The 15,094-nt window shown below is 42.4% G+C and overlaps 1 protein-coding gene across 1 annotated transcript in view; it reads right to left on the bottom strand.

The window, feature by feature from the left end:
- Positions 1 to 7,067: 7,067 nt before the first annotated feature.
- LOC126253185 (cholinesterase-like) overlaps positions 7,068 to 15,094 on the bottom strand; it is a 97,295-nt gene continuing 89,268 nt past the window's right edge. Inside the window, exons 9-11 of the mRNA XM_049954348.1 lie at positions 11,913 to 12,045; positions 7,671 to 7,852; positions 7,068 to 7,420 (exon numbers count right to left, since the gene is read on the bottom strand). Coding sequence (XP_049810305.1) covers positions 7,684 to 7,852; positions 11,913 to 12,045 — 302 coding nt within the window. The 3' untranslated portion in view covers positions 7,068 to 7,420; positions 7,671 to 7,683. The remainder of the gene's footprint in view (positions 7,421 to 7,670; positions 7,853 to 11,912; positions 12,046 to 15,094) is intronic.

The raw sequence follows: 15,094 nt of genomic DNA, 5'->3' as shown, positions 1-15,094 counted from the left end.
GGTAGAGTAATGGTGGTGTACACGTACGTGGAAAACTTGTTCGCGCAGCAATTGCCGACATAGTGTAACTGAGGCGGAATAAGGGGAACCAGACCGCATTCGCCGAGGCAGATGGAAAACCGCCTAAAAATATTCCACAGACTGGCCGGTTCACCGGACCTCGACACAAGTCCGCCGGGCGGATTCGTGCCGGGGACCAGGCGCTCCTTCGCGCCCGGAAAGCCGTGCGTTAGACCGCACGGCCAACCGGGTGGGCCACACATAACCATACTGTTAAAAAGCTTCCGCACTGACAGACACGGCACTGTGTGCCCACGTCCCAACAGCTTCCCAGGCCCAGTTCACGTACTCCCTCATGCTTAGTCCACACTTCGCCTGCTTGCAACCTGCGACTACTGTCAGCAGCATCGTGCAGCAGCCACATAATGTGGCACACAGACCAGAAGCTGCGCTAATACCACGAAGAAAATCTTCAGGTTGTGGCAGCCCTTTGATATTGATAGCTAAGGAATTCCTCCCAAAATACGTGCTTTCCCACTTTCTCTCTCTCTCTCTCAAACACTCTAAAGGGGATGCTTTGTGTGAATCAACGTATGCAAACACACACACACACACACACACACACACACACACACACACACACACACACACACACACACACACACCAAGACGTCCCTGTCCCCTGACACCTCCTCCTTTCCATCCCTCTCCCACCCACCCCCTCATAAGCCACTCATGCAGACTTGGTTCAAATGGCTCTGAGCACTATGGGACTCAACCGCTGAGGTCATTAGTCCCCTAGAACTTAGAACTAGTTAAACCTAACTAACCTAAGGACTTCACAAACATCCATGCCCGAGGCAGGATTCGAACCTGCGACCGTAGCGGTCTTGCGGTTCCAGACTGCAATGGAAACCTGTAGCTGATGCGACAAAGATATTCAAGAAGGAGTAGTTAGTTTCTGTCATGTGCCGCACTAACCCCACCCTGGTCTTCAACAAAGTACGGTGGGACCTTGCTTAACGAGCACCTCCCATGACGAGAAAGTCGCATAACTAGCAAAACAAATTGTAAAAAATGACTCGCTTAGCGAGCGATGTTTCGCTTAACGAGTTCAAAAATGGTTCAAATGGCTCTGAGCACTATGGGACTTAACTGCTGAGGTCATCCGTCCCCTAGAACTTAGAACCACTTAAAACTAACTAACCTAAGGACATCACACACAGCAATGCCCGAGGCAGGATTGGAACCTGCGACCGTAGCGGTCACGCGGTTCCAGACTGAAGCGCCTAGAACAGCTCGGCCACACCAACCGGAGCGTAACGAGTGATGACGATTTAGTGTGATGTCATCAGCTGTTCGCCAGTGACGGGGGAAATGTTCACGTGCCGCACTAACCCCAACCTGGTCCTCAACAAAGTACGGTGGGACCTCGCTTAACGAGCATCTTTCACTGTCGGCAGCGCACATGAGCAATATCTTTAGTACGTACTGCAGTCAGGGTTTAGCGCTCCTTCTACTACCATCTTAAAGCAGCATACGGTGACACATTTTTCTAAACTTGTTTTAACATAGTGTTTTTTGTGTGCAGATTTTAATAAACTTCGTCTAAATGTCACCAAAGATAAAGCACATGAAAGCAACTTTAAGAGTAATATAATAAGCTTCGATATGAAACATAAAATATTTGAAAACTCGAATCTGTTGTGAGCGTTGCTGATTTAGTACGCACATAAAATCGGTCTACATCAACTGTTTGCACTATCCTCAAGAACAAGGACAAGATTAAGAAGATAGACGCATCAAAGGGAGTGACAAGAGTATCTAAACAACGACTTCGTATTCTGAACGATGTCAAAAGGTTACTCCTTGCATGGATAAATGAAAAGCAATTGCAAGGTGACGCTATTAACGAGAACATCATTTGTGAGAAGGTGAGAAAGATTTGCGCCGAACTCGTTAAGAAGACGCCAGGATCATCAGCAACTGGGGAAGTGTTTAAGCGAAGCCGTGGGTGGTTCGAGAAGTGTAAGAGAAGGGCTGACAACCACAGCGTTATAAGGCACAGCAAAGCAGCCAGTTCTCAACGAAAGGCAGCAGAGAACTTTAAAATGCTTGTCGATTCTTCGGGTTATCTGCCGCAACAGGTTTTTAATTGTGACGAGACAGGTCTATTCTGAAAAAAAAAAAAAAAAAAAAACGCCGAAGCCTACCTATATAACAGCAGAGGAGAATGCATTGCCCGGTCACAAGCCAATGAAACACTACCTCACATTGCTATTCTGTGCCAATGCAAGCGGCGGTTTGAAAGTTAAACCGTTGCTTGTTTACCATTCAGCAATTCCACGAGTCCAGAACAACAGGTTAAATGTGATGTAGTGGTGTAACAACCAGGCATGGGTGACACCTGAAATTTTTGTGATTGGATCAATGAAATGTTTGGTCCTTCTGTGAAAAAATATTTGATTGAGATGAATCTGCCACTCCGTGTCTTGTTCGTTATGGGAAATGCTCCTGCCCCTTCTCCATTCCAACAAGACCAATTCCTCGACGAATTTTAATTTATCAACTTCCAGTTTCTGCTTCCCAGCAACATTGCGTTACTCCAGGCTATGGAACAGCAGATTATTTCTGACATTAAGAAGCTCTACACTAAAGCACTCTTCGAGAATTGCTTTGAGTTTACTGAAGATACCAATGTCGCTCTCAGAGATTTTTGGAATTATCACTTCAACATCGTAGCCTCCATCAGGATGGCCGAAAAGACGTGGGAAAGTGTTACCAAGAGATTTCTCATTTCCACCTGGAAAAAGCTTTCGCCAGAATGCCTTGTCGAATGTGACTCTCAGTCATTTGAGTCAGTACCTGTAGAACACGTAGTCAACGAAATTGTGTCCTTGGCCAAGAGCATGGGACTGGGACAACAATTATATCGATGAGCTTGTGAAAGACCATAGCCAGAAAATGAACACCAAAGAGCTGATGGAGTTGCAGTGTGTTTCATAGCAGGAAGTTGTTGAGAGGAGATCTTCAGCTGAGGACACGGCGGTAACAGCAGTACAGCAACCTTCTGGCATAATAAGAGAAATGATGAAAACATTGGAATCGGTTGCATTGTACATCGAAAATTATCATCCCAATAAAGCAGTGGCTACATTATATTATATTTATTTAATGATATTTACTATATTTATTTAATGATAATGCTGTGTCGCATTTTCGCCAAGTGTAGAAGCGTTAGCAGCAGCCAATGACTATAGAAAGCTTGCTAGTAAAAAAGAGTCAGTTATGTATTGTGAATATCAAAGTACATAATACTCTATGTATCATTTTTTTAAAGAATGTGATGCATAAGATAAAACTATCAGTACTTTTTCTGTATGGAACGCTTATCTTACTTTAGATTAATTCATGTGGGATAAATTGTTTCGCTTAACTAGTGTTTCGCACTACAAGTAAGTTTCTGGAACGAATTACGCTCGACATGTGGGATTCCACTTTGGTGGATACCTGATGAAACCCCAGCTGTGGCTGTTTCAGAAATATTCCCTCACACTACCAGATTGATCGACTAATTAACTACATCGACACCCTTTGTGTGAACCCAGTTTCTCCTTTCATCCTATTGGTGGATACTAGGACTGGTATATTTGGCATTATTCGATCCTGCAACTGCCCTGTTTCCAAATCCTACTGGATTTTTTCCTTGTTGCTTTGTATTGGTGGACACTAGCACAGTTAGGTCATCTGGTAGGAAGTCCATACGTTTGAGATAGCTGAAAATTTCAGATTTAAACTCAGTTCGGTGATATGTCCTCAAAAAATTTGTGGAAGGGATGGGACAGATGCGCGCTCGCAACAGCTACTATCAGAAACAAGAAATTGACCAATCGCTAATTTGACGTTCCGATACAGTATTTAAAGGGCAATATTTCTAAAGGAGGAGGAAGGGCCTACTACATGATAGGCTAGAGACCACTACAAGGAGAGTTCAATTCATTGTATGGAGAAGCACTAAATATAAAACACTTAAACGAAACGATCTAAACTGTAGCAGTGGTGATCATGGCTAGATGTTGCAGATTGCTGAGACACTCTCATATCCCGCACGCCCCTGCCCAATGTTCACACCCAGCACGCCAATCCACTCATACACTACCATCACCAACGCTCAGAGGTCAAAGAAAACATACGTTACAACCACAGACTCTTTCGTGGGCGAGTGTGTATACCATAGTGCACCATCATCCCCTGTGATGGAGGACATCCAGGAATGACTGAAGTGGCAGAAATTCGAGCGTTATCACCCCATAAGTCCAGCGCCAACCCTTGGCAGTGATCGATAGTGAAATGCTCAATTATCCACGGAGAATACATGCAATAGAGGTGATGCGCAGACAGCCCAATGCATACTGAGTATTAGTTTGCTATTTAGGTATTCAGAGGGCACTCCTGGGACTTGCCCCTGCATCTGCGGTGAAGGAATCGACTAGCCATCTGGCTGGAACTTTTTTTGTACCTGCCACTCGCAAGAGCCTTAAGCTGAAAATGTCCACTCATTCCAAACATAGGCTACTTCCGCCACGCGCCCCACACGCAAAATGGTTCCGTTCAAGGAAAGCAACAACATATTTATCACTGTAATTACAATTAAATATTACGATTGCAGTCACAATCTGATGACATTCGACAACGAGCAAAGTATCAGAAATACTTTTCCCTGGTGACTGTGCCTCTGGAAATATCAATATCTGTATCCCTCTTGTGAATAGATATAATTTTCCACACAAAATCCTTCATTCCCTTACAGCTATCGGTGCACTCAATCTCCCACGACAAAACCATACGTCCCTCATGACCAGACATAGTTAATTTTTTTTGCACATGTTGGAAGGTAGACCACACAAACCTTACACCCCAACACGTTCGATGGACGTGCTTCAATTGTTTTTCTTGTGAGTGGTACCAGTGTGCCTTATAAAGAGAGATGTAATCATCGTATAAGCGCCCAGGTGTTAAAAACACGATCTCTACGACCACATTACTGTTACTCCTCATAAAATGTGGTCATGGTTACACACACACACACACACACACACACACACACAAGAATCGCTAATGGTATACATATTAAAAACTATACATGGTATATAAATCAAAGTTTGGTATTGCTTCCAAGTGAAGTGGTCTTCCACACAAATACTGCAACATTGAATGTAGACAGTGATCACGGGGTGTGTATTAACAGACTGAAAATATGAGTTCACTCCGGTAGTAGTGTAAACTCTTAATAAAAGCTCCATCACCACTTAATTTAGAAAGTGACTCGGCTAAGGAACGTTGTTTAAGCCTATATTTGCCACTTCCTCTTGCCACTGCTAGGTATTTCCCACACTAAGAAACAGTATTTGCAACACATTCTATCCCAATACCATGTAGAGTAGTGATTATGGATGAGCTGGGGTTTAATGTTATAGCCTGTATTCATTTTGACAGTGGACTCAGATCGGTACTGAGATTCTCTACTGCTATCTTCACGTTTATTGGCTTTTCACTTGGATACAACTGATGGAAATCAGAGTACTTGTCGTATTTGCAGAAGAACGAAACCGATGACACAGAATTTGCATATAATGAAAAGGGTACTGGACCTAATATTGAATCCTTGGGCATCTGATATTACTTTCCTCCATTATGACTTTGTGGTTCCAGACATGACGCGCTGCAGACGAGACGACAGGTATTAGCGAAACCATTGCAATGCACTTGGTGAGATATTGTATGTTAACACTGGTAAGTAAAATGGCAAAGTGAACATGGTTAAATTCCTTACTGAAGTCTAAGAAATAAATGATAGTTGCCTCTTGTGCAAGCTTAAGATCATCTGTTGCCTTCATCAAGGCCCATGTTGTGCTGTGATGCTTATGTCTACCTGAATGGTATTCATCTAGTAGGTTCTTTGTAGTTAGGTAATTTGTTAGCCAGTCACGGACTATAAATATATTCTAAGGCCTCAAACCGTGCGGGAAGAACGCAAATAGGTCAGGAATCGGATGGTGCTGCAGGGACGTCGTTTTTAGGAAGTGGCTTTACTAATCCCGTTTTTCTGGCCTCAGGGAAAACGCTTGTGGTTAAGGAGTGGTTGAAGATATCTGTTGTAGTGGGCAGTATCTAACTTTGTTACTGTGTAGACACATGAAATAATTCACTACTCTTAGTTATTCACATGTCCACTGTGTTCATGCAGATTACACAGAAAATCACTGAATACGGCTTTAACATATGGCTGTCACTCTCTCAGTGTGTTGTAGGCAGCCCGTAGTGCACACCCTCCGTCATATAAGTTCATAATGCTTGAATGACTCGGATAAATAGAAGAGTCTCCAGCTGCTACCTCGAGTGTTTCATAACTATACATCTTTATGATAGCTTCAAACCCAAGCACTTTATGTCTAGAAGAGATGGGTTATACTCTGTAGTAATTGGAGCACTGATGTTGGACATTACACAACGTAACTTACTCCAACTCTTTGATTAAACTGCACTTTAACACTGTGTTTGCGATTCTCAATTTCCATTATTACCTGGCAATCACTCTCTGTCCTTATGCCTACATTTACATGCTTTGATCTGCAGACAGTCAAATTATATGTTGTGACACAGAGTAACACCAATTAACTGCAGTTCATGTGTCTTGATCATATATATCTCGTAACCTGTATAGTAACTGCTGTGGCTCGATGGTTGGGGCAGCCAATAGATGCTGGAATAGATGTGTGCCCTGCTCCAACATGGTAGCTAGTGCTATATCACAACGCTGTTCTGCTGTTGAAAAGAAGAAAATCCATAAGTACTTGTACACAATGAACAGTGAGAGGAATTGGTTGGTAATAACAATAATTGCATTCGAATATGAGAGTATTCTTCTTATCATTCTGCCAGTGGTGGTAGCTGATCTCTGTTGACATTTCATGGCTCTTCCTTTAGAGCAAATAGAACAAAAGTGACTTAGTTGGTAAGCGGCTCAGGATTATCGTGTATGAGTAAATAACAAGTGACACAGTGAATTAGTGCATAATATTTGTATTCAAAATTCTCTGTACTGAAAGAAAGGATTACTGAAAAAATCCTTTGTACAATATACATTAATGTATGCCACGCATTATTGCAGTTTGTAACTATCCGCTGCACTTCCAATGCCTACAGATATTTCTTGATATTTATGTGGTGAATGTGTCTGAATTATATGAATTGACGCCTGAAACCGCATTGGCGATCAATTTTACGTGATGGGTTTCACAGTGGTTCAGTAGATATGCATAAGAGGTATCTGGCTCAAATTCTTGGGTGAGTTCTTTGCTGACACTCAGTACTCAGCTGTAGTCTGATGTTTTTCCTTTCCTCCTTTGTCTGTGCATATCTGTAACAGGAAACAGAAATCGTATTTACTTAACTCTGGAAAGGTAAGCGTCTGTAGAATTAATGTAGACATAAGTGATAATTTATCATCGTCAATATTGAACTTCCTTCATTCTTTCGATATTTTCAAAATTTTGTTATAATTCTTCTGGAGACGGTAGTCTACCAGTGTTCCAATATTCTAGCAAGAATGTTCCAATATAATTAAAAGAATTTTCACAAAAATGTTTTTGCCCATGCTGTGCTTGTACCTCTTATGGTGTATCACTGGGTGTCGGGAAATGGCAGCAGTGGCACGTTCTCTCTCCAGAATCCCAGGCGCTCACCAATCCTGTCGTGGGCGAGTGTAAAGTTGGCCTGCATCAGCAGGTAGCTGCGGCTGCTCTGGTCGTACGGTTCCCAAATCACAGGATCAGCCTCAGGGGTTGGGTTCCTGTTGAGACACACAATACACGCATAATCCTTCTATTTTCTCGAGATATTATCAAATAAATGTAAAGAGCAGGACTAAATTTCTTGCTAAAAGTTTTCATCACAAGGTATTTACTAATAACAAATTGAACAAATTGGAACCAGTGCACAGTCGTCACTATTTTTTTAATTTTTTCCAGGAGGAGAATGAAATATTTTGTGGACGTACTTGGAACATTTAGCTATAAGTTGCTATATAAAAGTATTTTCTTTTGTTTACAGGTGAGCCATAATAGACCGTGAAGTAGGTGTCAGGTTGCGACAAGGGTCGGTGATGGAGTTCCTCTTCAAGACCGGCGAAGACTCTGCCCCACCGATTCACAGAATGTTGCTCCCTTTTTATGGGCAGGACACAGTGGATCACAGCAGTATCCAGCGGTAGGCCAGCGACGCCAGTGAGTGATATGAATAAGGAGACCTGGCTCCACAATTAACTGGGACTGTTACTGTTTGTCATTGGACAAGGGGCGACGTGCCATCAAGACCCACAGATCACAGCTTCAGGGTCAGCTTATCAGACTACACCATGATGATGATGATGAGTCCCATACTCCTTTACAGAGCGTAGGGGGAGCGGCGCGGGAGACCCGCGCCGCCTTTCTAGGCAAGGTCCTAGTGGAGATGGTTTGCCATTGCCTTCCTCCGACCGTAATGGGGACTACACCATAACAATACCAAACCCCATACAGTTCATATGACGCAGGAGAAAATCAGAAAAATGGGTTGGAAAATTGTTCCTCATCCTCCCTATGGTCCGGTCTTGGCTCTGTCTGATTTTTACCTCTTTGGTCATCTGAAGGCCCACCTGCGCGGTAAAAGATTTGATAGTGAGAAAAACCTTATTTCCTGTGTCAAATGATGGTGTAAAAGTCAATCCTCAGATTTTTACCAAAGTGCATTTACATCATGGAAAGAAAGTTGGGCCAGATGCGTCACAGCTGATGGAGGCTACATTGAGTAGGCTCAATGTATAGCTAAATGTTCCCAAGTATGTTCACAAAAAATTTCATTCTCCTCCTGCAAACAATAAAAAAAATTAGAGCCGACTGTGCAAAACTTTTTGAACGACTTTTGTACAAGTAAAGGAAGTAGTCGTTGTTGTTGTGGTCTTCAGTCCTGAGACTGGTTTGATGCAGCTCTCCATGCTACTCTATCCTGTGCAAGCTTCTTCATCTCCCAGTACTTACTGCAACCTACATCTTTCTGAATCTGCTTAGTGTATTCATCTCTTGGTCTCCCTCTACGATTTTTACCCTCAACGCTGCCCTCCAATGCTAAATTTGTGATTCCTTGATGCCTCAAAACATGTCCTACCAACCGATCCCTTCTTCTAGTCAAGTTGTGCCACAAACTTCTCTTCTCCCCAATCCTATTCAATACCTCCTCATTAGTTACGTGATCTACCCACCTTATCTTCAGCATTCTTCTGTAGCACCACATTTCGAAAGCTTCTATTCTCTTCTTGTCCAAACTATTTATCGTCCACGTTTCACTTCCATACATGGCCACACTCCATACAAATACTTTCAGAAACGACTTCCTGACATTTAAATCTATACTCGATGTTAACAAATTTCTCTTCTTCAGGAACGCTTTCCTTGCCATTGTCAGTTTACATTTTATATCCTCTCTACTTCTACCATCATCAGTTATTTTGCTCCCCAAATAGCAAAACTCCTTTACTACTTTAAGTGTCTCATTTCCTAATCTAATTCACTCAGCATCACCAGACTTAATTCGACTACATTCCATTATCATCGTTTTGCTTTTGTTGGTGTTCATCTTATATCCTCTTTTCAAGACACTGTCCATTCCGTTCAGCTGCTCGGCCAGGTTCTTTGCTGTCTCTGACAGAATTGCAATGTCATCGGCGAACCTCAGAGTTTTAATTTCTTCTCTGTGGATTTTAATTCCTACTCCGAATTTTTCTTTTGTTTCCTTTACTGCTTGCTCAATATACAGATTGAATAACATCGGGGATAGGCTACAACCCTGTCTCACTCCCTTCCTAACCACTGCTTCCCTTTCATACCCATCGACTCTTATAACTGCCATCTGGTTTCTGTACAAATTGTAAATAGCCTTTCGCTCTCTGTATTTTACCCCTGCCACCTTCAGAATCTGAAAGAGAGTATTCCAGTCAACATTGTCAAAAGCTTTCTCTAAGTCTGCAAGCGCTAGAAACGTAGGTTTGCCTTTCCTTAATCTAGCTTCTAAGATAAGTCGTAGGGTCAGTATTGCCTCACGTGTTCCAACATTTCTACGGAATCCAAACTGATCTTGCCCGATGTCGGCTTATACCAGTTTTTCAATTCGTCTGTAAAGAATTCGTGTGAATATTTCGCAGCCGTGGCTTATTAAACTGATAGATCGGTAATTTTCACATCTGTCTACGCCTGCTTTCTTTGGAATTGGAATTATTATATTCTTCTTGAAGTCTGAGGGTATTTCTCCTGTCTCATACATCTTGCTCACTAGATGGTAGAGTTTTGTTAGACCTGGCTCTCTCAAGGCTGTCAGTAGTTCTAATGGAATGTTGTCTACTCCCGGGTACCTGTTTCGACTTCATCTACATTCTCTTCCATTTCTGTAATATATTCCTCAAGAATATCGCCCTTGTGTAGACCCTCCATATACTGCTTCCACCTTTCTGCTTTCTCTTCTTTGCTTAGAACTGGGTTTCCATCTGAGCTCCTGATATTCATGCAAGTGATTCTCTTTCCCCCAAAGGTCTCTTTAATTTTCCTGTAGGCAATATCTATCTTACCCCTAGTGATATGCGCCTCTACATCCTTACATTTGTCCTCTAGCCATCCCTGCTTAGCCATTTTGCACTTCCTGTCGATCTCATTTTTGACACGTTTGTATTCCTTTTTTCCTGCTTCACTTACTGCATTTTTATATTTTCTCCTTTCAACAATTAAATTCAATATCTCTTCTGTTACCCAAGGATTTCTATTAGCCCTCGTCTTTTTACCTACTTGATCCTTTGCTACCTTCACTATTTCGTCTCTCAAAGCTACTCATTCTTCCTCCACTGTATTTCTTTTCCCCATTCTTGTTAATCGTTCCCTAATGCTTAATACGTTGAAATCAGGCAACAGTCTTGGCACGACTGGGGGGCAATTTATATTCGTTACCAGCCAGCACAAAAGCTACTGGCAGAATAAGTCGGGTGACGACGTACCAGTCCAAGTAACTGCATCGTTGTGGTACGAGTCACGGTCTACCACTGACACTGAATGAATAAAAAATAACGTGTTCACACTGTTTAGCACGTATTTTACACTATCGAATCAAATCTGCAGTTAAATCGGTGTTCCTTTGCACATCACAAGACTCACATTCATTATCTTTTACGTAACTTGAGTGTAAACTAAAGAAGGGATAGTAAGATATTCAGGCAACAGAAAGAGAGATAAATGTAACAGTTATGTACTGGGGTACGGACATTCAGAGTCAAATCGCTATGTCTCCTTTGCTTTTTGGTATATGACACTGGCTGCCATGTTCAGTCAGTGGACCTAACTCCCGTCATACTGGTACAGCAGTACATTCCGTCCCTATTACTTTATGTTGATTGATATTCCTACTGATATGTTTGTCTGTCCTCTATGCCTGTATAAAGTGAGTATCTATCGTTTTACGTTGAGGCATTTTAACGTAGTGACAGAATGTAGTCGGAGTGTAGTCGGTCTGGAGCAGTGCAATGTATTATGTAGGATAAAGTCAACAAAATGTTGACTTTGTGCTGCACCAAGTTTCCTGTTCTGAGTAATCCCCAGGTGATGTTCACTATTCCCGGTAAAGTCTGAAGCTGTTATTTAACATTAGAATTCTCGGATTCTCTCGAGTCACCTGGTTTCTAAAAGGTTTATTAATGCTCTTAGTTTCAGCTGCAGCTGGCTTCTCGTACTCTGGCAGTATACGGTAACTAGTGATTATAATGCAGTAAATGTGCACTCTCTTTCCGAAAACGGGCATTTTCATGGATCCAAGTTTCAAGCAGAAAAAACACGTACCCATATTTTGCGAAATTCGTCCAGAGCCGCAGCATATTTCTGCGCACTTTGTCTTCTTCTGATTCAGGATCGAAGTTATACTCTTGATTTTTTCCGTAGAAAAGCAATGGTAACTCTCCCGCATGTGAAACCCCTGAAAAAACAATTACAAATAGAAAATATTTGGTTTTGTTCACATCCAAACAAATATACTGGACATATCAAGAAAATCATGACTTTATTCTTTTGCCCAGACGCCCTATTACACACACACACACACACACACACACACACACTTTAGGCTTTGACATTTTCATCTTTTCTGCTAAAGAAAAAAGTAAGTAGCAGATGTGTTATGTATGTCCTGGCAGAATATGTGCTCTCTTCCCACATCATTTCGAGCCATTTTCAGATCATTATCATCTAATTATATCAAGGCCCATGATTTTCTATTCAAAGATGTCTTAAATAGAGTGGCAGTTTGGTTCCATCTCTACTAGGATGGTGGTGTGACGGTTGTGACTACATATTACGAAACGTAAATACACTCATCATCGGAACAAACACTGGTAGCAGATACTTCTGTAAAATATCTGGGAGTATGCGTGCGGAACGATTTGACGTGGAATGATCATGTAAAATTAATTGTTGGTAAGGCGGGTACCAGGTTGAGATTCATTGGGAGAGTCCTTAGAAAATGTAGTTCATCGACAAAGGAGGTGGCTTACAAAACACTCGTTCGATCTATACTTGAGTATTGCTCATCAGTGTGGGATCCGCACCAGGTCGGGTTGACGGAGGAGATAGAGAAGATCCAAAGAAGAGCGGCGCGTTTCGTCACAGGTTTATTTGGTAAACGTGATAGCGTTACGGAGATGTTTAGCAAACTCAAGTGGCAGACTCTGCAAGAAAGGCGCTCTGCATCGCGGTGTAGCTTGCTGTCCAGGTTTCGAGAGGGTGCGTTTCTGGATGAGGTATCGAATATATTGCTTCCCCCTACTTATACCTCCCGAGGAGATCACGAATGTAGAATTAGAGAGATTCGAGTGCGCACGGAGGCTTTCCGGCAGTCGTTCTTCCCGCGAACCATACGCGACTGGAACAGGAGATGGAGATAATGACAGTGGGTGGCTTGCGGAGTATAAACGTAGATGTAGATGTAAATAGAGCTGCTCCCAGAAGGACAAGGCGGATTGCGATCATTGTTGGCAGGAAGTTAGATGATACATTTAAGAAATGATTACACTTTAAACTTGGAAGGACCAGCACGTATCGTGTTACATGGACACAAACGTATGTGCTGGTAAAGTGTTGAGCCCCTAAGGTTGTGAATACAAGAATCAAGACGTGCAGCATGGAGTTGTACAAATCTCGGATATAGTACTGTGATACTACATCGCAATCTGCTTGCACCTGAGGGCACGGATCCTACAATTTGCTGGGTGGAGTTGGAGGCTTGATGACATGCTCTATAGCATCCCACACATCGCGATAGGGGAGAGATTGAACAATGAGACTGGCCACAGCAGAGTGCCAACAGCTGCAATGCATGTTCGGGAAGTGGCAGCAGTAGGAGTACGAGAGTTGTCCTGTTGAAATGGGGCACGGCTGAATGGGGAATTTTGACGAAGGACGGTTGCTTAAGAGGACAGACAGTGCTCCTAGAAATCATGGAGTGTCTGACAAGCTGAATTATGGCTTCTTACAGCTCTTTGACAGCCTATAATATTTTATAGTCAACTATTAAAGCAAACCTGAATACATCTGCGATCTCAGAAAAATGCGGTTTATCCAGTGACACGACAATATTTTCAATATGGCTAAAACTACAGATTTAATATTTCACAGTAAATAAATATTTTCACAATGAACCTTTGAAATAACAACTTTTAAACATTTCATGCAATTTCGATATATGATATCTATGATAACACTGCACTTAGCTATCATCTGTGAAAGCTATGAATCTGTATATATTTTATTTCCTGATTTATTATGTTTTATATATCTTTTCATTACGCAAATTTTCCGCAGAACATCGCAGCCTCCGCCGCTCGGGATTAGTCGAGCGGTCTACGGCGCTGCAGTCATGGACATTTCGGATGGTCCCGGCGGAGGTTCGAGTCCTCCCTTGGGCATGGGTGTGTGTGTTTGTCCTTAGGATAATTTAGGTTAAGTAGTGTGTAAGCTTAGGGACTGATGACCTTAGTAGTTAAGTCCAATAAGATTTCACACACATTTGAACAACATCGCAGCCTCCATAGTCATACAATTAAACGAATACAGCATAAATATCTCAAATTTTGTTCTACTTGTGTATTCATTTAATGAACAGTTTACTGTTTTATCAGTAACTTCATTTAAATGTCTATTGCAGTTGATAATAGAAAACCATGGTAATTTAACAAGTAGTCAGCCGCATGTCTCAAATGACATCACTGCTGTAAAAGAGTCTCAAAAGATGTTTCTGACAAGCAGGTATATACAGTTGTTTGAGCAATGTTTAAAGGCAGTTTGTCATCATTTGTCATGAGCTTACTTGTGCAAGAATACTGACTTATCCAATATGGATAAACCTTTATTTTTATTCAAAATATCCACGGGTGTACTGCCGGTCTACAGTGTCCAACGGGCACAATATTTCGGCGATCATACATGTTGCCATCATCAGGTGAACTGACGGACTGAGCTCCTGTGAACGTGCCGGCACGGAGATCCGTACACTATGGCTGCTCAGGGGGAACTGGGTTCGATCGCGGCGGCGGCCGATTTAAATACCCTCCGCCCGCGGCGCGCTCACTCCGCCTTCCGCGCCCCGCGCCACGGTCGCGCGGTGGAACAGATTGCGACGGCGTCTGAAATGACGTCGGTGTGATGGCTCTGTCCGCCGTGGTCGTCACAACTATACATTTGCTCGATTTACTCTTGATTAACCCAATCGCTGGTTCCCAAGCCTTGCTAAGTTTAAAGCCACAGTCACGGTTTATGAGGTCGTCATTGGTGCGAATTTCGATGGCCTCTCTAACAACGCTGTCCCAGTATCTCGACGTCTGTACCAGAATCCTCGTGCGTTCATACTCCAGAGCGTGATTTTCCGACACTGTAGACCGGCAGTACACCCGTGGATATTTTGATTATCAAATACGCCGGGAGAAACTCAAGAATCACTTTATTTATATTCGTTGTAAATGATCTGAGTATAT

This window comes from Schistocerca nitens, chromosome 4 (assembly GCF_023898315.1).
Source record: "Schistocerca nitens isolate TAMUIC-IGC-003100 chromosome 4, iqSchNite1.1, whole genome shotgun sequence".
Classification (NCBI taxonomy): domain Eukaryota; kingdom Metazoa; phylum Arthropoda; class Insecta; order Orthoptera; family Acrididae; genus Schistocerca; species Schistocerca nitens.
This window is presented reverse-complemented; position numbering and strand designations above follow the sequence as displayed.